The 22,952-nt window shown below is 39.8% G+C and overlaps 1 protein-coding gene across 1 annotated transcript in view; it reads left to right on the forward strand.

The window, feature by feature from the left end:
- Nucleotides 1-4,155, forward strand: part of FAM199X (family with sequence similarity 199, X-linked) — a 52,530-nt gene extending 48,375 nt beyond the window's left edge. Inside the window, exon 6 of the mRNA XM_081115341.1 lies at nucleotides 1,650-4,155. Within this exon, the coding sequence (XP_080971467.1) occupies nucleotides 1,650-1,820 (171 nt within the window). The 3' untranslated portion in view covers nucleotides 1,821-4,155. The remainder of the gene's footprint in view (nucleotides 1-1,649) is intronic.
- Nucleotides 4,156-22,952: the final 18,797 nt, after the last annotated feature.

Consider the following 22,952-nt stretch of genomic DNA (forward strand, 5'->3'; position numbering starts at 1 on the left):
TTTTATTGATTTTTTACAGAGAGGAAGGGAGAGGGATAGAAAGTTAGAAACATCGATGAGAGAGAAACATCGATCAGCTGCCTCCTGCTCACTCCCCACTGGGAATGTACCCGCAACCAAGGTACATGCCCTTGACCAGAATCAAACCCGGGACCCTTGAGTCCACAGGCCAATGCTCTATCCACTGAGCCAAACCGGTTAGGGCGATTTTTGTGTCTCTTTTAAGTAAGATAAATTGATGGAAACAATGAGTGAATCTCAGGATTGCAATATTGACTATAACTCACTACTGAGTGTGTCTCCCTATATCACTGATGTTACTGTCTATTAGCTCTCAAGAATATTCTGTCTTTTGTGTATGTTAAATGTTTTTTTAATGTTTTAGTCTTAAGTGTTTCATCTTAGCCCTTTTATAAAAATATAATAATGCTTTCTCTAATTTATTTCTACTGTTTTCACAGTTGAAAAAAATCTGTGTAATATTATTGAGCATATACAAAATAGGAAATATAAGTATACTAGAGGCCCGGAGCACAAAATTCATGCACAGGTAGCGTCCCTATGCCTGGCTGGAGATTGGGGCCGATCAGGTTCCCCGCCTCCCCACCTCCTCCTTCCCTCGCCACCCATGTGCCACCACTGCGTGGTTCCGCTGCCTCCCTGCCTCCCCGCCTCTCCACCTCCTCCTTCCCTTGCTCCTTCAGCTCCCTGCTGCCACCACTGGTCGCCCGCCATGTTCCATGCCGCCCCCAGGTGATCAGCACATGTCATAGCAAGCAATCGAACTCCTGTTCTCTCAGTAGAACTCCTTAGGGGAACACTTTGCATATTAGCCATAGATATAGATATAGATATATAGATATGGATATAGATATATATAGATAGATATAGCTAGACATATATATAGATGTATGGTTCTATGATGCTTAGCAGGGGAGTTCAACTCTTACAGTGGTGACAGTCTGGAGCCAACTTAAGGATGATAAGGGTATCTTTCTAACTCTTTGGGAACCCAATGGTGACTAGAAGATACACAGTGATTTTTTTCCTCTGACTTTTACCATACAGAAACATAGTCAGCTTTGTTGGTTGCCAAGGGATTCCTCTGGATATGTGGTCATTCCTTTTTAGCATTAGTTCACCAGTGACAAGGAATAGAGTACCCAATGGGTTTCTAATGGGCTTTTAAGATGGTATTTGCCTAATACGGAAATACATGATTCTTTTCCAGTCGTGGTAAAATTGCTAGTGCTTTTGGATGAAAGACAACTTAAAAGCATAAGCATTAGAGATGTTCTTTGCATTTGTGTTCAGTATTGTTCACTATGTGTTCACTCTGCACTGACACCAGTGTACCTTAATTTCATTTCTAAATCTTTTTAATGATTGGTTATCCATAACTAGTTAAAATGATCAAATTTCATCCCCTCCTTATCAGAAGGTTCACTGGTCAAATACATAAAAATAGATTCTTGAGGAAGCATTTTCAAGTCTAAGCCAGTGGCTCACTTACTGGAACCAGGATCATACTGCAGAGGAATTTGAACATCTATAGAAATTCTGAGAATAAAAAATTTGATCCATAAAATACTTTGAAGTGGATATGCCAAAACTAAACTTTACTGATTTAGAAAATTTTATTTTGACAGAAGCGATCCAAGCAGCGGAAGTTGCAGCAGAAGGCCTTACGCAAGAGGCAGCTGAAAGAGCAGAGGCAGGCTCGGAAGGAGCGGCTCAGTGGGCTCTTTCTTAACGAAGAAGTGCTGTCCTTGAAAGTGACTGAGGAAGACCATGAAGCAGATGTAGATGTTTTGATGTAAAAAGGGTGAAGTTATCAACGTTCTTTGCAAGCATTATTTGTTTACATGCATCTTGACCAAGCTTTTGGTTAGGGCTGTGCTGATGTACCATTAATAATTTAGGCCAGTGGTTCTCAGCAGGTGGTCCCTGGATCATCGTCTTCAGCATCACTTGAGAAGTTGTTAGAAATGCATACTATGGGGCCCCACCCCAAACCTAGCGAATCAGAAACCCTGTGGGAGAGGCCTAGCATTGTATTGTAACAAGCACCAGGTTATTTTATCCTGCATGCTAGCTTTAAGAACCACTGATTTAGTAAATGTTGTTTTGACTATTTAAACTTTAGGTTGGTTAAGTAGGCTTTTTCAAATATTAGTAATTTTAAAGTTTAGAAGATTTCAAGGTACTGGTGACAAGTAGTTTATTATGTCTGTATATGTATATGTGTAGAGATCATAATTCAGTTTCCTTAATGTTATAATTTCTTAGTTTATATTTTCTAAAGGGCCATAGCATAATTCTCAATTTCTTGTGGAAGTCTTTTTGAGGTTTTGGGGATGGAATGTGGATTGCTATCTACAATAGTGCCTTCATTAGGTTTATTTCTATCTGTTTTCATTCATTGTTAACTCAAAAGTGTAAAACCAGGCCCTATTATCTTTCTTGTTAGGTTTGTTTTTTTCTTTTCACTTTATGTACATTTGGTATCCTTTTTGTAAGTGATGACTACTGAGGAAATAGTGTTATTAACAGCTGAATTTTAGACTTGATGCTATGTTCATTAATATTCAAATGAGAAAGCAATGAACAAAAATAACCCATTCTACTCTTTCACTGCTTTCTAAAGTTTTAGGCTGTGAAACTGTCTGAAAGGCAGAAAATATCTTCTAAGTTCTTTTTGTGGGTCATTTTTTTTTTCCAGCACAGCTCTAATTTTTAAATAGTTGGTATAACAGCTTCTGGCATGTGAACAGGTTAATGTTCAAAATTAACTAAAGGAAACCCTTACAGTTCTGTTAACCTTCCCTATAAATCTTTAAAATACATAGAGCAGTGAGATAATAGGAAAAACCTTAGCTTGTTGGCGGTTAAAATAGAACTAATTTTAAATGTGAAATTATAGTTTCTTTAATGCTTTTATGGAGAGTTTGTTATGAACATTCGCAGTAGTGTGACTCCTTTACTTCTACCACACATCTTTAATCATTCATATGGATTAAAGAAGTTGGAAACTAATACTACTGACAATCAAGCTGCTTTCTGACCTTCATAATTTTTATTTTATTGTAGATAACTTTTGAAAGGTAATTGTGATACTATAGGAGTTGCAGTCCATATCTTTAAAGCTAGAGTCAGAGGTTGATGGGAATTTCTACTTTTTTTTAACTTATTATACCAAGTAACTTGTTAAGATAAAGATTAATGGCTTAAATTCTTAATTTAAAGTTCTTAATCTAAATATAAAGGCATAACCTTTGCTTACAGTCATGTGTTTTGAAAATTTGATTTCATTTTGGTTCCTTGAAGGTTAAAGAATTGAAACTGAGGATAAAAATTGATATATTGCAGCTTTGCTGAGGCCTGTAACATTTTGAAGACCATTAAATTCATACTTTAAAATGTTACTAAAATTTAAGAAGTGTATATGTGTACTAGTATATGTTTATCAGTTGGAATAGTCTTTCTGACTTTCCTCTTACCTCCTCTTTGGTGCTCCTAACCAGCCGAGAGGGCCCAACGAGAGCCTGGGGATAGACCCAACAATACTCTGAGGAAGGTGGAAGGGTCAACCTCCTTGTGTTTTCCTTTTCAAGTATCGGGAGAGTAAATGGAGAGAAGAATAAATACAGCTGAATTCTCTATTTGCTCTTAGCAAAAAGAAATTTCAGAGAATGATTGTTCTCTTCACTCTTCAAGGAAAACAGGCCCGTTTTGGAGAGCGCAGAGCAGACTTGATCTGTTAAATACTTGGAAACATTTTACTTGACAGTGACCAGTAAAAGAAAATCCTAAACAGGGTTGTTATGTAATAAGACCAATTCCTCTACTCTCCCAACAATCACATAGTCTTATTACCTCAGATTTAACGTAGGTCACTATTAAACAAGTTTACCAAAGCACCACAAAGCCAATTTTAAAAGTATATAAAGGTTTGAGAGTTTATGGTAAAGTGTGCCATGAAATTTTGTGTAGATCTGGATGGACTGTCTTTACAGTACTATAAATTAAAGATAACTCATAAAGTTGGTTTGAAGGAGATTGAAATACTTCCTCTGATTAAAATGAAAAAAAGTAACACAACTTGGGTTTGCTTATGATTAAAGAGGGAGATTACAGTGTTCTCCATCCCCCTTCAAAAAAACTCGGGAGAAAAAGACAAAAAGTCTTTGTTAACATGCTATTTTCTTATTCTGTTTTAATGCCTTATGTAGATAATGTAAGTTTGAATTACTTCTTTCTTGGAATAAGTAATAATTTATTCAATCTGGTATATCTCTGAGATCAAATCAAAAGAAACCCAGCTCTGTTTTGTTTTTTTTTTTGTTTTTTTCTTTTAAGCCCTAACTAAGCCTTGTTAATGGAGAACATGATAAAGTCCCCTCAGATTTATCTGGAAACATTTTATTAGATATCTTGTATGTATGTCATTATATCTCGATAAAATGGAAAAAAGAGAAGTCTGTCAGTCCCCACTACAGCTTTTTAAAGTATGAATCTTGAGTTAAACAAAATGGCATGTCTTTTTCTACAGTATTTCAATGGAATTAAAGTAAGGTGGTATAGTTTAAGACATAGTGGAGTGTAAAGGGCTAGTTCATTCTGTCCCAATAAGAACTTAAAGTAACACCTTTTTGCTTTCATAAGACTTGTCTCATTTTTTGTTAAGCTGTGGTGGTTTTGTCCATTTCCTCAGTCTTTATCATTAAGTTAATATTGCTGATGAATTAATCACTTAAACTGACCTATCATTTATGGATTCGGTGGACATCTCATTTTATAGTTTTTAAATGTGCTAAATCCCCTCATAAAGAAAAAATTCAAAGAACCTATAGTATAAAGGTATCCAGATTCTGATGAGCTTTAAAAACTGTGAAATTTATCAAATGTGTTAATATTTAGGCTAAAAATGTTAGTTACTAGTAACTAACAAATATAGAAGTCTTGTTTCTAGATTCTCTAGCAGAGATTTTTGTTCATGGCTCACTCTATATAGCCTCATGTGCCTTAAAGGTGAACTCTACTTTTTTGTCAATATCAAGCTTTTCCAAACTAAGAAATAATCTGAATGTTATAATTAATTTTATAAAATGCCCATGCTGTTGGATATCAGTAAGCAAAGCCATTAAATTGAACCAATAAATTGGTAATAACGTGTATAAAAAAAAACACCTTCAGATTTTAAATTTCATTTGCCTAACTTTTTTTTGGCCCATCTAGGTCATTGAAGAATATTGAAAGTTATCTAAAACATAGCTTAATGTATTCTTTTATTGCCCCCACTCCCACCCCCTGAGGAATGTCATAAGCCAAAATACTTTTTAAAACCAGATAATTCTTTAATATCTGGAAAGATAATTTTTAATGCAAAAGTACTTCCAGAACAGAGATTATATAGCAAGTTTATTCTTTTGTTAACTTTAGGGATTCTTTGCATTTATTTGTGTAATAGCCTGAACACTCCTCTCTCCTTTAACAAATCACCTTTTAGCACTCCTATCTCCAAGAAAAATGTTTGTTTGGAATTGGAAGGGAGTTATTTAAAGTTAGTTTATAGTTTTAGAGGGTTATTAGGAAAATTCCAAGTTGCATTTAAATAATAGTATTAATGGTAAGCACACTGACATTCAACATGTCTAAACTTATAGGTAAATTTAATCCTTAAAAAGACTATTAGTTAGAAAATAAGTATTTGTGTATACAGGGACTGTGGTAACTTTGGATTTGTTTTAAGTCTGACAAAGTAAGATAAATTTTGTCTTTATAATGAAATTATGTTAAATGGGTAAGAAGCATCTGAGAGGTATTTAGACCTAGGCATCTCTGTCAGCATACTATCTGGAGCATACCTCCTTAGAACGCTTAATTCTTATTTCTTTGGAAAATAATTTACTTATTCCAAAAGGTGTAGAAGGAACTCAAATTCCTCTAATTAGCTGGATATTAAGAGTAAGGAAGTTGCATGGTATAGCTGAAGATCTGAGTTCATTCACTGACAGTTTATTTTCATTTTTTTCTAATAACATTATTCTCAGCCCCCTCACAATTATATTTTAAATTAAGGTTATTAATGTTTTAACCTAGTTCACGTTATGGTAAATTAATTTTTAATTGACATTCATATTGAACTCAGAAAAACTGGTTTGGTCTTCTCAGACTTTAATATGTAGTACTTTTTCTTTATTGTCAAGTTTCGATGTTGCATCTTTGGTCAGTGGAATCTATGGAAATATGTGTTCTTTCGTTGTGGTAAGGGATGCGAGTGGAAAAGAGGAGAATTGCTCTAATTATACTTAGACATTTTGACTATATAAAGATAGTTGTAGACTTAATCTGTATAAATGACAAGTTAATATTTACATATTCTGAATTGTTCTAAGGAACAGTGGCCTGAAACCATGGCTTGTTTTGTGGAGCTGCTTGATCTTTAATGGTAGTTGACCAGTTGGATTTAAGTTGAAGTTTTGGGGTACGTTATCTAGCTCAGGCTTTTAGGAATAGAGCAGACCAGGTCTGCTTCTGTAGTGGATCAATTTAATTTCCTTTTTAAGTACTCTAATTTAGATATAGGTATTATCCATTCTGAATCTTTGTGTTGGGAGTTTTATAAGACTGTTGTCAAAAGCTATTAAGGATAAACACAAGTATATGTGAAGCATTTCACAGATAGTTAAAATTTTCCTTTTTTTGGTTTCAAAGGTTAGTTCTATAGCGTCAATATCATAACCAAAGCAAGTAGTAATTTGACTCATTTGGAGACTCTTCAAGTAGTCTTAAATGGTGTAATATATCAGATTGTTAACCAGGATTTTTTTTCCTGTGTTTCTGCTAAATGTATTATTATATTAATGCACTTTTGTATATAACTGTCTTCTGTACGTTCTGTACTTATTACAGTGGACATAAGATTTTTCCTGAAGCTGTGAGGGAAAAACAATAGGTGTAACACAAGTCATTTCAATTTTGAATTTCTTCTTGTACTTGAAATTAGTAGTTCAGTATTTAAATCTAAATGAGTATGTATGGTTGTAATGAAAACTGGCAATGTGACAGAACTGTCTTTTGAAACAATATCAGAATGAAAAGCGTTGTTTTGGTTATTAAGAACTCTTGTAATATGTTAATTTTTTATGTACCATGAGTTTTTACAAATTCCATTGCTGCTGAATCCACTCCTTGTCATATTCCATCCCAGTACACTTATCAAGAGAGAAGAACTGCTCTCAATTTATTTTGCTCACAGTTTGGTTAAGGGTTCATAAACTTGTGTTTTGTAAAAGCCTCAATTTCTCAAATTTCATTGGCAAATTATTTTCTTCCGGAAAGATCAAATTTCTATAGAGATTAGCATTCATAGTAAGTGAAAATTAGGTCTAACTTTTATTTACAAAAAAATCAGATCTATTTTCCTTATATATTGATCTAGAATCTTTTAAAGTTATAATTATATAAAAGAAATGGCTGTGAGCAGTTTTATATATAGATACAGAAGCAGTTCGGCTTTTCAACAGCAACTTTCTCTCTTGCCACTAGAGGGAGGTGGTTGCTCGCTCCTTCAGAAACGTCTTAGCTGCTTTTCTTTTGTTTTTAATTTTAGAGGTTGAAATCAACCTCAGTCTCAAAACTCCTTTTGTGATATTAAATTCTTTCATTTCTTAGTCCAAGGTGAGTTAATTAAGCTTGTGTAATAAAGCCTGTCTTATTCATGCTTTTCCATAATCTTCAGTGTTTAATAAATGTTAGATATTACTTGAAACTTTTGTGTGGGTGTGTTTTTTTTGGTATGTGTGGGGTTTTTTTTTTTTTTAGGTATTTTAGAGCTGTGTTGTCCATTATGGTAATTACTAGCTACATGTGGCTATTTAAATAAATTAAAATTTAAAGTTTAGTTCTTTGGTCCCGTTAACAGCACTTCAAGTACCAAATAGCCACATACAGTAAGAGGCTACTACTATAGAGACATATCATCATACCTCCATCATCAAAGATGGTTTATATAGTGACTTTGTTATAATGCAGATTTTAATTCAGTAGGTCAGGGGTCATAGTCTAATATTCTGTAGTTTTAACAGCTATTCAAGTGATATGAATGCTGCTGATCCATGAACAACATTTTGAGTAGTGAGGGTCAGAACAAAGTCCAGACAATCTACAACACATGAGCCTCCATGCTCTGATGGGCCCCAATCTACTTTCCAGTTTCATCTTCTATGAATTTCTTTCTTTACCCCACACTCAAACCAACTCAATACTATATTTATAGTATTTACCTTATGTGACCCTCAAGGATCGTGGTGATTCAAGCCTTTGTTCAGGCCCCTTCCTTTGGGCGTGGACTGGACCTAGTGATTTACTTCTGTTAGAATACAGCAAAAGTGATGGGATGTCACTTCTGTCATTAAATTACAGAAAACTATGACAGCTATCTTGCTTGTACTTGTACTCTCGTCTTCTCAGTTACTCTGACGAAATAAGCTGCCATCCTGTGACATTCTCTGTGGAGAGAGGCCCACTTGGCAAGGAAGTGAGAGACAACAGTCCATGGTATGACAGCCCATGAGGAATTGAATCCTGCCTGCAATTCTTAGTGAGCTAGAAAGTGGATCCTTCCCAGTGGAGCCTGTAGATGACTGCAACCTGGTGAGAGATCTTGAGCTCAAGCACCCCATCTAAGTCATGTACAGATTCCTGAACCACAGAAACTGAAATAATCAATGTGTATTGTTTTAAGTTGCTAAAGTTTGTCATAAATTATCATGCAGCAATAGATAAGTAATACATTATTTACTAAATATACCATGAAATGACTTCCTGTTATATCCTTCTCATCAAGCAAAAGAAAACTCAGATGCTGCTTCTTCATTCAGCATTATTTGCTGGATGCCTACTCTATGCGAGGAACACTGTGTTAAGTACGAGGGGATACACAGTAAATAAACAGGCATAGTCTTTGCCATCACACAGCTTATATTCTTTGGCATTGGTTTTCAGCATTTCACAAAAGAGAGAACCAAGAAGTGTTTCATTAAAGGAGAGCTATTTTTAATGCCAAGAAAGAAAAAAATAGCCAAAACCGGTTTGGCTCAGTGGATGGAGCGTCGGCCTGCGGACTGAAGGGTCCCAGGTTCGATTCCGGTCAAGGGCATGTACCTGGGTTGCGGGCACATCCCCAGTAGGAGATGTGCAGGAGGCGGCTGATCAATGTTTCTCTCTCATCGATGTTTCTAACTATCTCTCTCCCTTCCTCTCTGTAAAAAATCAATAAAATATATTTTAAAAAAAAAAGAAAGAAAAAAATAATATAAAGTAATATATGAAAAGCCTTTCCACCTACCTGAGTAGGTATAACTGTTTACAGTAGTATTATACAGCAGAAAAGACTAGAAGGATGCTGGGCGAGAGGGGTGGAGTCATGGATGGAGCTGAAAACGGGCAGGACTGGAGTGCCCTCTCATTCCAAAGCCCACACTTTTAACCTCTCATAGTAAGTTACATTTTTGCTCATACTGTTGCCTTTTTCTGCCATCTCTGCCTGGAGGAAATCCTGTCCTATCTCACAAGGCACATTTCAAGTGCAGCCTCCTTTGTGACACCTTCCCTGATTTCATGCTCTCCTTGTCTAACAGATGACAGCCCTCCTGTTGCTGAGATTGGAGATAAGGAAGAACCAGGCCTCTGAGAGGTCACAGCAGTGAATTCAAATTTTAACCACATAGAAACCACATTTGGGAGGACATGGGGACACCTCACTGAATAGGAAAAGGGTCTTTTTTATCCAGAAACTATGGACAATAGGCCACCCTCTAACTGAGCATGTGCAGTTGGAAGTGTTCCATGACATAATGGCTGGGGAGCAGTGTAGAGGGAAGGTGGCAAGAATTCCAGAAAGGCAAAGTCATCTGAGAAGCTTGTTTTAAAGATAAGCTGGTAGTTCACAGTCCCAGATATTGTTGACTGACACTTGCAGTGGAGTCTAGGAATCTGCCCTTTAAACTAAAGTGCCTCAAGTATTTCTGATGTAGGTGGTCTATGGAGCACTCAGAAATATGGCTCAAAGTAAGGTGATCTGGATCACCTTGGCTACATGTCACCTAGACACTTCTAAAACTAACAATGGACAAGCCCCACCCAGGACCAAAAAAATCAGAATTGTTGGGGAGTGAACCCAGGCAGTAGAGTTTAAAACTCCTCATATTGTTCCAATATGCAGCCAGGGTTGAGAGCCAGTGATCTGAATAACAGGAAGTCCTTTTCCTGGGGCCAGGGAGAAGGGAGATTCTGAGAGGCTGAAAATTAAATACATTAAAAATATATATTTCATTGTGATTTTTTCACTTTAATATAATTTATACTTTCATGTTAATTTTTCTTAAGCAATACCTTTGAATCCTTCCGCTATTTGAGGAACTATGAGCAGAATTTAGATCAATTCAATAAACATGCATTACTTGGCAACCATGGATGCTCTCTGGTCCCTGCAGTAACTACAAAGATGATCCTAGTAATGACACTTCCTTGTGTGCTAAGCTGCATGTAAAGCTCATTACTCATATTTTCTCATCTATCTTCACTGCAACCCTATGAGGTAAGTACTATATTGTTCCCATTTTACCGATACATGCAGAGAGGCACAGAGAGGTTAAGCAATTAGTTCAGAACACATAGCTAACAGCCACAGAACGGGGATTTGAGCCCCTGCAGTAAGATTCCTGAACTTCCATGGACAGTGTGGTAGCCACTATCCACATGGGGCTATTGAGCACTTGAAATGTAGTCAGTACAAATTGAGATGTTCTGTAAATTTAAAAACACCTGGTTTCAAAAACAGTATGAAAGAATAAAAATATCTCAATAATATATTATTCATGCAGAAAAGCTAATGTTTTGATATGAGTTAAAATATATGATTACGATTTATTTTATCTGTGTCTTTTTACTTTTTTAACATGGCTACCAGAGAATTTAAAATCACTCGCCGAAACCGGTTTGGCTCGGTGGATAGAGCGTCGGCTTGCGGACTGAAGGGTCCCAGGTTCGATTCCGGTCAAGGGCATGTACCTGGGTTGCGGGCACATCCCCAGTAGGAGATGTGCAGGAGGCAGCTGATCGATGTTCCTCTCTCATCGATGTTTCTAACTCTCTATCTCTCTCCCTTCCTCTCTGTAAAAAATCAATAAAATATATTAAAAAAATAAAATAAAATCACTTATGTGGATCACATTGTATTTTCACTGCACAGATCTGCTCCAGTGGCTGCATGCTAAACCACAATTTTTGCTTAAATCACAGATTAAACAGATAGTTCACACTATAAAGAAGCTTAAAATTCGAGTAGAAACAATATACAAATCAAATATTTCTAAAATTGTATTATAATTAAGTGCTACGAAAGAGAAAGGAGAAGACTTTCTAGTGTGTTATGTGGCAGCGAAACTTTTAAACTGGTCCTGAGAAATATTAATAGTGAAGGGGAGGATAAGTGAAAATATGGGTTCATTTGGGAAAAGGCTAGTAATCTAATTTGGAACATATGGTATGCAAGGAGAATAGAAGACAAGGCTGAATAAATAAGTGAGGACCAATTCCTAGCAGGCCTTGAATACCAGGCCAGGAAGCTGGGACACTTGGTTGTCATAGGGATCCATTGACAGGTTTCAAGCAGAGGTGTCATGAAATGACATGGTTTTCAGAATGATTAATACAAGAATAAACTGTTTCATGTACTCACAACTGTAAACCTACTTTTTCCTCACCCTGTGTTTTGCTGCCCAAGAAGATACAATGAGTAAGATACAAAGGGAAAAATATAACTTGACTACATGGAATTATTGAACCAAAAGTGATTAGCATCAGCTTAAAGCTTTTAGCCCTTATTGATTCTCAACAGAATAAATCTGTAAATGATAATAGTGCTCAATTTTAATTACAGCAAGTGCCACTTTTCAGGGCCTATCAGACATCATGCTGCTCTTTCAACTGCACTTGACATGTACAAAGCAAATCAATGTGGATAGAAAACAGTTGTAATTTAGTCCAGTTTACTAGTGTATCTTTTCACTGCATACAATTGTCCTGGATTTAAGTGGTCTTCATTACATATATCATATACAGAAAACCATGTAGATAGCCCTGCTAAAAAAGAAAGATGATCCCAATAGCAGGCACTGCTCTGGCTCTTTCAGAGAAGGTATAGGCCAGGAAGGTGGAGAAGCACAAGCAAATAAGATTTCAGCAGGGAGTGTTCCACAAAATACCTCTTCATTTGGGAATTCAACATGTCTCAATACAGAGCCAGTCCTTATCCAAACTGTCAAGTGGGCAGCATGAGAAAAGGGAGGAAGCCTGGAATAGAATGGTGTCATGGGAGGCAGGTGCAGAGAAAGTTTGAAGAAGAGTGTGTCTTTGTGGACTAGGATGCTATAAACAGATGACCCTGTAGCTGGAGCACTAGGAAACAGGGTCATTATTCAATGACCTTAGAGCAAAATTAGGCTGCCATATTCATAATGTCTTATAACCGTTTCTACAGTATTTATCCAGAAATTTAATGGAGTCCAGAAACCACCTGCATCAGTATCAGGGAATGAGGGAAAGTGTATTTTTTAAAATGGATTCCCCAACTCCCCGGCCTCACTGCAGACCTACTGAGTTAGAATTTTTTGGAGGTAGGGCCTAGAAAATATGCATTTGAACAGGCTCTCAGATAATTTGGATGCATACAAAAGTTTGAAAACTCTTGCCTCACTAGAGCAGAAATACTTATGTATAGTGCTTGGCACAGTGATGCTTAGTGAAGTATTGCAAAATTTATGAATAATATGAGAGTGATAGACTGAGAAAACTGGGCATACATAAGTAGAGAACATTACCTCATTCACAGAGAAAATTGAGATGTAGTTTCAAGTCTCTCAACTTCCTCCTTGCCTTGTTCCCATTCTAAAGTGGAAGACATTCACTGTATTACCATTACAATATTACCTGTATATTTTTCATAGTTTTCCTTTGACAGATTAAGGAAATTTATGTCTATTGCTAAGAGGTTTTGGGGTTTTTGTTTTTTTGTAAATTAGGAATGGCGGTTGGATTTTTGTCAAATGCCTTTTCTGTATTCATTGAAATGATGAAATGTTTTTCTTTTTTAGATGTTAATATGGTGATTACACTGATTTTTGATTGCTTAAACTCTGTGTTTCAGCAACTCATAGAGGAACCCAAAAGTTTGCACTGGATAGTCTCAACCAGAGATAATGGCCTAGCTTTGGTCCTAATTTATTTGTTGAGATTATCTCAAAAGTTAAATATTTTAATATTTGTTTTATTGTTGTTTTTGATTTTTAAAAACTGTTTTTTGCTACTAATAGAATCTGGAAAAAAAACTGATTTGGGACAGTATAAAAACAAGTTTTTGGGGGAACTGTTTGCTATACATCTTATAATATGTATCTATTGTATTTCCATTTTGTTAACTCTATGTAAAAGTGAGATTGTCATGTCCATTTTCTGTTAGACTCAGCTTTATTTGTCTGTGCTACAGGAGACAGGTGATTTTCAGACCAAAAGAAATTATCTCAATAAATTACTCCTAACTGTTACTAAATTCTAGGTACCATGCCCATTTACCATCTAACTACTAGTATTTAGGGAGATAACATCACAATTTATTTGATTTATCCTTTGCTTGTAGGTGACAGCCAGCTCTTCTTAGCCAAGTGATAAGATGTTAGACATACCAGATCAGCTGCTCATGGAAAGTGTACTTAATTATGTAGTATGTGTCTTGCTATACAGTACCTGATGTCAGTTTGCTCACTCTGTTAAATGGCTCTTCTTTTCCATGATTGATTGGACTTTAATTTTAGACTAATGAGTAAAGCTACCAGTGAGGAGAGTTTTAGAGTCGCTCCTCCCACTGAAAAAAGACTCCACTGGTGAACTTATTTTTTAAATTACCAGGCTTGCTTGTCTTACTATTTTCCATTCCTCTCCTAAGGTCTCCTGTTTATTTAATGCATTGCCAAGGGGAGGATATTTGGCAATGTGTTGCTGTAAATACCCAGTATTATCCTATATAATAAAAACCTAATATGCAAATTGTACCCTCAGGCAGTTGTTCAACCGAGAGTTCAACCACTCGCTATGATGTGTGCTGACCACCAGGGGGCAGTGCATAACATGGCGGCCATTGGCAATGTGCTGCGACCTCTCGCCGGCTACTTGGGGATGGGGGTGACAGGGACAGAGATGCAGTGAGAATGCGGGGTGTCTGCTGAGCTCACTCTCACTCCCCCTGCTAACCTCCCCCGGGATGCCAGGGCTCACACGGCGGGGAAGCCCCCGCACTCAGGTGCTGGGAACCTGCAAGGAGCCCGCCCCAGACCCGCGTGGCCTCTTCTGGGTGAGCTGGGCCATAGTCCCTGGGACTGCAGGGGCTGGTCAGGTTTCTGTGGTCGGTCTGCACTGGAGCCAGTCTGTGAGGTCAGCCGGGAGAGCGTACACTGCCTTCTGTGCGGCACCGCTGGGTGGCCCAGAGGTTCACACTGTGCCCCAGCACAACTGCGCCTCACTGCATCTCCGCGTTGGGACTCAGGCACCATGACTCAGGCAGAGGGGGGGTCTCACTGGTCCGGGGGGCCAGGTGCTGCCCAGGGCCCAGAGGTCAGCTGGGACATGCCCTTCCACACCAGACGCTCATGCTTCGGTTGCCAGCCAGGCCTAAGGACTGCACCCATGCATGAATTTCATGCACTGGGTCTCTAGTCTAATAATAAAGAATAATTTTAAAATTATTTAACAATTTTGTATTTTTCTAGATTGGTAGAAATGTCCTAGAGCTCTTAGTGGTAAGAGCAAAGGAGGAAAATGTACTATAGTTTTCTTATCCAGTTTTTTTTTGTAGGGTAGAAGTGGTAAGTCATAAGGGTGGATGGACAGAAGGGAAACATAACTAAGTACTAATAGTAATAGGATTATAATAAGTAGATACATTACTATTATATATTTAGATGACTTAAAATATCTATTATAGAATTACTTTTAATTTTCAGGCACTTCTTAAAAGGAAATACTAACAGTGTAATAATAAGTGTGAGATGAGATCATTCAAAAGGTACCTAGGTACCTGTTAGAGGTGTTCCTAGGGGTAGACAATATATTCTTGTTTTATTTTAGGAGGCAGAGGGGAGGTAGGAGGCAAAAATTGCTATCATCAGTTCTATATAGATGTTGCCATTCATAATTAGGAATGTCACCTATTTTTCTTCCCTCCAGTATAATCAAGTATTGATGAATAACAACCAAGCACAAAATCTCATTGGGACACAATAATAAGTATTTATTTTTATATGTCAACTAGAGGCCCATTGCACAAATTTGTGCATGGGTACGGTTCAGCCAGCCTGATCAGGGCCTGATCAGGGCTGGGCCAGTGGAGGGTGGGGCCATGGGAGGTTGGCAGGCCCTGCCCCTGATGGGGGTGGGGGGGGGCCACGAGAGTTTGGCCAGCTGGCCCCGCCCTCGATCAGGCCTGTTGGCCAGCCACAGTGGGCATCATAGCAACCAGTCATTCCGATCTCTCCCGTCATTCTGGTCATTCTGGTCGCTTAGCTTTTATATATATAGATTAGGGTTGTCTGATCTAGAAAGGTGGATTGGGAAGCTATGCTTCAAGCTATGAATCTGATGGGGATTGGTTCACCACTGATGATTGGTTCTGATCTGCTCCAGGTATGTTCATTCTGGGGCTCAGGATGAAGATGCACTGGCTACCCAGGGTAGGCTGTTCTCCTGGCCACGGCATAGGCACAAGAGGTAAGTGGACAAAGGATCTGTATAAACATTTCTACCCAGATGATCTATAAATCCTCAATAAGGACATGAAAAGTTAACATTATTATTCATTAGGGAAATACAAATCAAATCCACAGTGAGATACTAGTTCACACACACTGGGATTGTTATAATAAAAAAAGTGTTGGTAAAGATGTGAAAAATAGCGCACTGCTAGTGGGAATGTGAAATTGTATAGCCACTTTAGAAAATAGCTTCGCAGTTCCTCAAATGGTTAAATGGGGAGTTACCATATGACCCAGCAATTTCACTCAAGATGTATACCTAAGAGACTTAAACATATATCTACACAAAATCTTTTATACAAATGTTCATAGCAGTATTATTCATTATAACTGTGGAAACCCAAATGTCTATCAACTGACAAATGGACAAATCAAATGTAGTATATCACATAATGGAATATTATCTATACTAATAAAAGACTAATATGCTAATTAGACCAGATAGACCAGACATCTTCCGGAGATCCTTCGAGACAAAGCCATGGTAGCTGCAAGGGCCAAGGGCCGGCAGCACAGGAGAGGTAGAGGCATGAGAGGGGCCTTGGCAAGGGCCAGTCGAGCACCACGGGCCCTTTCGCAGAGGCAGCGCAGGAGAGGCAATGGTGTGGGAGATTCCATGGCGCTGGCCAGTCCAGCTCTGTGGCCCCTTCTGTAGAGGCAGTGGGAGAGGGGGCTGTGTGGTCCCAGTCCCAGTGCTGACCCTTCCACAGAGGCAGCCACAGAGGCAGTAGCACAGGCCCGGTCCCAGCACCATGCCCCCAGAGAGGCTGGATGGGGTGCGACCTTCTGTGCCTCAATCTCCCACAGCCCCTCCCCCAGCTGGCCTGGCCACAGATTGCCCCCCACCCACCAGTGGGAGGAGAGTGGAGCTAGTGCTAAGAAGTGAGAGCCAAAGGCTGGCAGCCATGGTGGCCAGCAGTGGCAGCAGCAGTGGGGTGATGGGGGCAGCACCTTCCCCTGATCGGCCTGGTGACCTCCCTCAGAAGGAGGCCAGACTTCAGTTTAGACCCACTTCCCTTAGGGAACAGGCCTAATCCATCAGTAGGACAACCACTGAGGGCTCCTAGACTGTGAAAGGGGGCAGACCAGGCTGAGGGACCCACGCCCAGTGCACGAATTTTCATGCACCGGGCCTCTAGTAGTAATATAGTCAAGCTCATAATCATAAAATGGAAATCATGGGGTGAGGGTCCCCGCTGGGGGGCTTGGCCAGCCTGCAAACAGCCATCAGCCCCTCACCCAGGCTGGCCAGGCACCCCAGTGGGGAACCCCACCCTGAAGGGGCTGTGGCCAGCCTGAAAACAGCCATCAGCCCCTCACCCAGGCTGGCCAGGCACCCCAGTGGGGAACCCCACCCTGAAAGGGCTGTGGACAGCCTGCAAACAACCATCAGCCCCTCATCCAGGCTGGCCACACCCTCATGGGGTGAAGGTCCCTGCTGGGGGGCTTGGCCAGCCTGCAAACAGCCATCACCCACTCACCCAGGCTGGCCAGGCACCCCAGCAGGATCCACCTCCCTGAAGGGGGTGTGGCCAGCCTGAAAACGGCCCTCAGCCCCTCACCCAGGCTGGCCAGGCATCTCAGCGGGACCCCCACCCTAATCTGGGACACCCTTCAGGGCAAACCAGCTGGCCCCTACCCATGCACCGGGCCTCTATCCTATATAATAAAAGGGTAATATGCAAATTGACCCTAACAACAGAACGACTAGGAATGACTGGTCACTATGACACACACTGACCACCAGGGGGCAGACGATCAATGCAGGAGATGCCCCCTGGTGGACAGTGCGCTCCCACAGAGGGATTTCTGCTCAGTCACAAGCTAGGCTGATGGCTGCCAGTACAGCAGTGGTGGTGGGAGCCTCTCCTGCCTCCTCAGTAGCACTAAGGATGTTCGACTGCAGTTTAGGCCTGCTCCCCGCTGGCAAGTGGACACCCCCCAAGGGCTCCCAGGCTGCCAGAGGGATGTCTGACTGCCAATTTATTCCCAATCCCCCAGAGAGCGGGCCTAATCCAGCAGTTGGTCATATCCTGAGAGGTCCCAGACTGCGAGAGGGCACAGGCTGGGCTGAGGGACACCCCCGAGTGCACACATTTTTGTGCACCGGGCCTCTAGTCCTATATAATGAAAGGCTAATATGCAAATCGACCAAATGGTGGAATGGCCAGTCACTATGACGCTCACTGACCACCAGGTGGCAGGCACTCAACACAGGAGCTGTCCTCTGATCGTCAGTGTACTCCCACAGGAGGAGCGCTGCTCAGTCAGAAGCCAGGCTCATGGCTGGTGAGAACAGTGGCAGTGGCGGGAGCCTCTCCCACCTCTACTGCAGGTAGGTGGTAAGGAGAGAGGGGTCCCGGACTGTGAGAGAGATGCCTGACTGGTGGCTTAGGCCCAATCCCAGCAGGCAGACATCCCCTGAGGGGTCCTGGACTACAAGAGGGCACAGGCTGGGCTGAGGCCCCCCGCCCCCCCAGTGCATGAATCTCATGTACCGAACCTCTAGTATGTAAATAAGAGAGGGGGGAGGAGGAAGAGAGAGAGAGAGAGAGAGAGAGAGAGAGAGAGAGAGAGAGAGAGAAATGCACTGTCTTTTAAAGTCTAAGCTCAGAACTGGCACACTGTCACTTCATGAAAGCAAGTCACACGGCTAGGCCCAAAGTCAAGGAGTGGTGAAGGACACTTGGCTTTTACTAGGAGGAACTGCAAAATCTCATTACAAAGGATATGGATACAAGGTGGAATAAAGGATTTGTGTCAGTAATTTAATCTACTTCCCCTCCCTAACTTTTATTCCTTTTCTTCTTATTCATATTTATTCATATTCTAGGGCTAATTCAAAGACTTTAGAACAGGGGTCCTCAAACTACGGCCCGCGGGCCACATGCAAATACAAATATTGTATTTGTTCCCGTTTTGTTTTTTTACTTCAAAATAAGATATGTGCAATGTGCATAAGAATTTGTTCATATTTTTTTAAACTATAGTCTGGCCCTCCAATGGTCTGAGGGACAGTGAACTGGCCCCCTGTTTAAAAAGTTGGAGGACCCCTGCTTTAGAACAAACTGGCCATTACTGTTACTGTATTGTGATAACACAGATACCTGAAAACAACACCTAGATCAAACTTCACATCTTTTTCCTTCCTTTTAAAAATTACATAAAGATCTATGCTCTTTAAATTTTTTTTTATTTGAATGGTATTTTCCTATACTTGGGTTTTCTCTGCAACATCTGGTTAAAATGGGTTAGAATTTTCATTTTTAAAAAGGATAATGTTCTCAAGACACATCCTCTAGTACAGTGGTTCTCAACCTGTGGGTCGCGACCCCTTTGGCGGTCAAATGACCCTTTCACAGGGGTCACCTAAGACCATCCTGCATATCAGATATTTACATTATGATTCATAACAGTAGCAACATTACAGTTATGAAGTAGCAATGAAAATAATTTTATGGTTGGATCACAACATGAGGAACTGTATTTAAAGGGCCAGAAGGTTGAGAACCACTGCTCTAGTACAATACCAGTTTTTAAGAAATGAAAATAAGTGGTAGTTACCTGCTATACAATATTTTGGACAACTTGGTTGACCCTAATATTTTTCACTATATGAGTTCCACTGGAACTTTAATTGACAAGGCTCTTCCCTACTACTTTAGCCATATCTTTATCCATTCTTCTATTTTCTACAGCTACACTGAATTTCTGTAAATTTTTCAAAAGTGTCAAGTGTTTTCCTACATTGGGAATTTTGCCCACACTGTCCTCTCTGCCCGAAATGCTTTTCCATCTATTCTCAGATGTTTAACCCCTGCTCTTCCTTCTCATCTCAACTTAAAACATCGCATCTATAGGAAGCCTCTCAAAGAAAAACATTATACCCCACCAGACATCTCATAAGCTTATAGTCATGGAAGAAGGAATGAATGGAGAGTGGGGATCTCAAAACAGACCCATAAGCGCCCTCTACCATTATGATTAGGAAATACACACTAATTGCCTGCTCTCTGGACTATCAGTGAGAAGTGACTACTTTGGGTTTCAAGGATAACACAATACCTGCTCCTTTCTTAGGATGCCCTGCCCTTCCTAGTCTTTTGCCCATTACTCCTTGAGGTGTAATGGTTCTTAAGACTTTCCTAAGATAGCTGCTTATCATTAAGAAGAGCAGCAAAATGTGCCAGAAAGCAGGGTCAGGTCAGTTTGATTTGTTATTGTGAGGTCTCTTGTCTTGGAAACTCTTGATGTCTTGCTCCTTAGTAGTCAGGGATTTGAGATAACTAGGTAATAAGAGTAAAGAATAATGTTAGAGAAATGCAAATAGGGATGAGGGGTGGAGAGCAAAGCACATATGGGAGCAGGACTTGTAATGAGGAAGATCAGGGCATTCTAATTCTGTTGATTTTGGAAGAACTTTCCATTACTTTCTACTGCTTCCAAGTTGTGAAAATTGCCTCAAATTAGCCTTTCAGGTAGAGGTTACAAATTGGCAGTTGCAGGCTGAACCTGGTTCTCAGACTTGTTTTAGTGTTTACAGTGTCAGTAAAACATATTTTAATTAATTGCCAACATTTAAGGATTATATGATTTCATTTACAATTTTTTGAAATTTCTGGATTCTCTTGAAAAAACTGGAAAATTTGGCCGCCCAGCCCCACATTCCCATCCAGCAAGTCAGCTGGAGCTGAATACCCTTTGGATGAGACATACAGTAATCCTCTCTCCTTATACTCAGGGGATATGTTCCAAGAACACCAGTGGATGCCTGAAATTGTGGATAGTACTGAACCCTTATATACTATGTTTTTTTCCTGTACATATGTATCTTTTCACTGAAAGGAAGCACTTTATGACTTCTCTTTGGCATATCTGAATTGCCAGCATCACTACTCCTATACTTAGGGCAATTATTAAGTAAAATAAAGGTTACTTGAACACAAGCACTGTGATACCACAACAGTTGATCTGATAACAGAAAGGGCTACTAAATGACTAATGGGAAGGTAGTGTATACAACGTGGATAAGCTGGACAAAGGAATGAATCACGTCCTAAATGAAACAAAGCAAAAATAACTAGATTTCATCACACTACTCAGAATGGCACACAATTTAAAAATTATGCATTGCTTATTTCTGGAATTTTCCACTTAATATTTTCAGACTGCAGTTGACTGAAATTGTTGGGGAAAAAACAGAGGATAAAGGGAGACTACTGTATTCTTTCTAGGTTCTCCATAGTCCCCATCCATTTTGTTTCCTTCATTTATGTTACCTGCTGGCTCTGTTGGCTTTTGAGTTTGCAACCCTTGATTTTTTTTAAGTTTTATTATGGGAAATATAAAACATATACAAAAGTGGAATCATAAAATAAACCCCATGCATACATCACTCAGTTTCAACAATTGTCATTCTTAGCCAATCTTGTTATATGAATGCCCTCACCCATTCTCTAACACACCACTCCCCAACCCATGGATTATTTTAAAGAAAATTCAGACATCTTGCCAATGTATCCATATTTCAGTATATATCTCTAAAAGATATATCTTTTTAAATAAACAGAACCACAGTATCATTTTACAACCAAAACATGACCAATTCTTTATTGTCATCAATCTTCTCCATGTAATTCACCTAATCTAATTTCTGTTCTCTTTCACTTGGGAGAAATAAGAAATGGGAAGGGTTAGTCTTAGAAAGAGAAATAGGAGTAGAAATATAAACAAGATATTCTGATCTCTACCAAGTAACAGAAGGAACAACTCCTTAGATCTGTATAACACCTTTGCCCCTTTATACTTTTCTGATTTAAAAAAAAAATGTATTATTTGATTTGGTCCCTAGAAAAACTTTGTATACATGGGGCAGGGTTTTGCTCTTATGATTTTATATGAATCAACATAGATACAGCAGATTAAGTGGCTTGTTTAAATTTCAGAGATGGTAAATAGAGCTTAAACAAGAACCCAGAATGCCTGAGTCTTAATCAGGTCTCTTTCCATTGTGCCACATGTAAAGGGTGGCATGACAAATTATAATGTGACTAGAGGCCCAGAACATGAAATTCGTGCATGAGTACAGTCCCTAGGTCTGGCCTGTGATCAGGGCCATCTTCCCTGGCTGCTGGCAGCTGACCCTCCTCCTGCCATCACTCACCCTGGTTCCCCGTTTGCCATTGGGCAATCGGGTGTGCATGCCAGGGTGGAGAGACTGAGAGGTTGGCTGCTCCCGCCTGCTTGCCAGTCCCACCTTGCCCCCTGCCTCAGGTTGCCCTCTGTGTGTGGAGCAACTGGGGCGAGGGCCTTGGCCTGGCACCACCCATGTCTGCCACCACCCACCCCTGGTTCCTTGTTCCCCATGGGTGATTAGAGCCTGCCCTCTGGGGGAAGGGACTGAGAGGTTGGCAGGCAGGCCCGGATCAGGCAATGAGGGCCTGCCGGCTAGGAGCAGCTCCTGCATTGAGCATCTGCCCCCTGGTGGTCAGTGCTCATCATAGCAACTAGTCGTTCTGCCGTTAGGTCAATTTGCACATTATCCTTTTAGTATATAGGATGATAGTAGGTAGTATGGAGTAATAGTGAGCATTTCCTGAGTGCTTACTCTGTGGCTAGAGCTTATAGTAGGTCCATAAATTGTTACATTGTTTATTCTTCTAGTCAGTTCTCTATTCCAATCTTACAGAGAATGGTGCTAAAGACATAGAATTTATGTAACTTTCCAAGAACAAATAGCTGAGAGATGGCAGAGCTAGGATTGAAAGCCAGATTACACTAACACTGACATCTCATTGCTTTAACACTGTATTAAACTTGACAGAACAAGGGTTTTGTAGTCAGACAGACTTGACTTTAAATCTTAGCTTTTATATACTTTGTGACAATGGGCAACAACTTCCTCCTCTTTAAATGGGAATAACTGCACCCAATTCTTAGGGTTAAAGTGAGAATTTAATAATGTCATCTATTTAAATTATTTAGAAAATCACTTGGCACAAAGTAAAGACTCAAGAAATGAGAGCTACCCAAATTGGGGCAGTTTATAGTAACACTATCTCCATCAATGTACCCTTGCAAAAG

Source organism: Myotis nattereri (assembly GCF_964212035.1).
Source record: "Myotis nattereri genome assembly, chromosome: X".
Classification (NCBI taxonomy): Eukaryota; Metazoa; Chordata; class Mammalia; order Chiroptera; family Vespertilionidae; genus Myotis; species Myotis nattereri.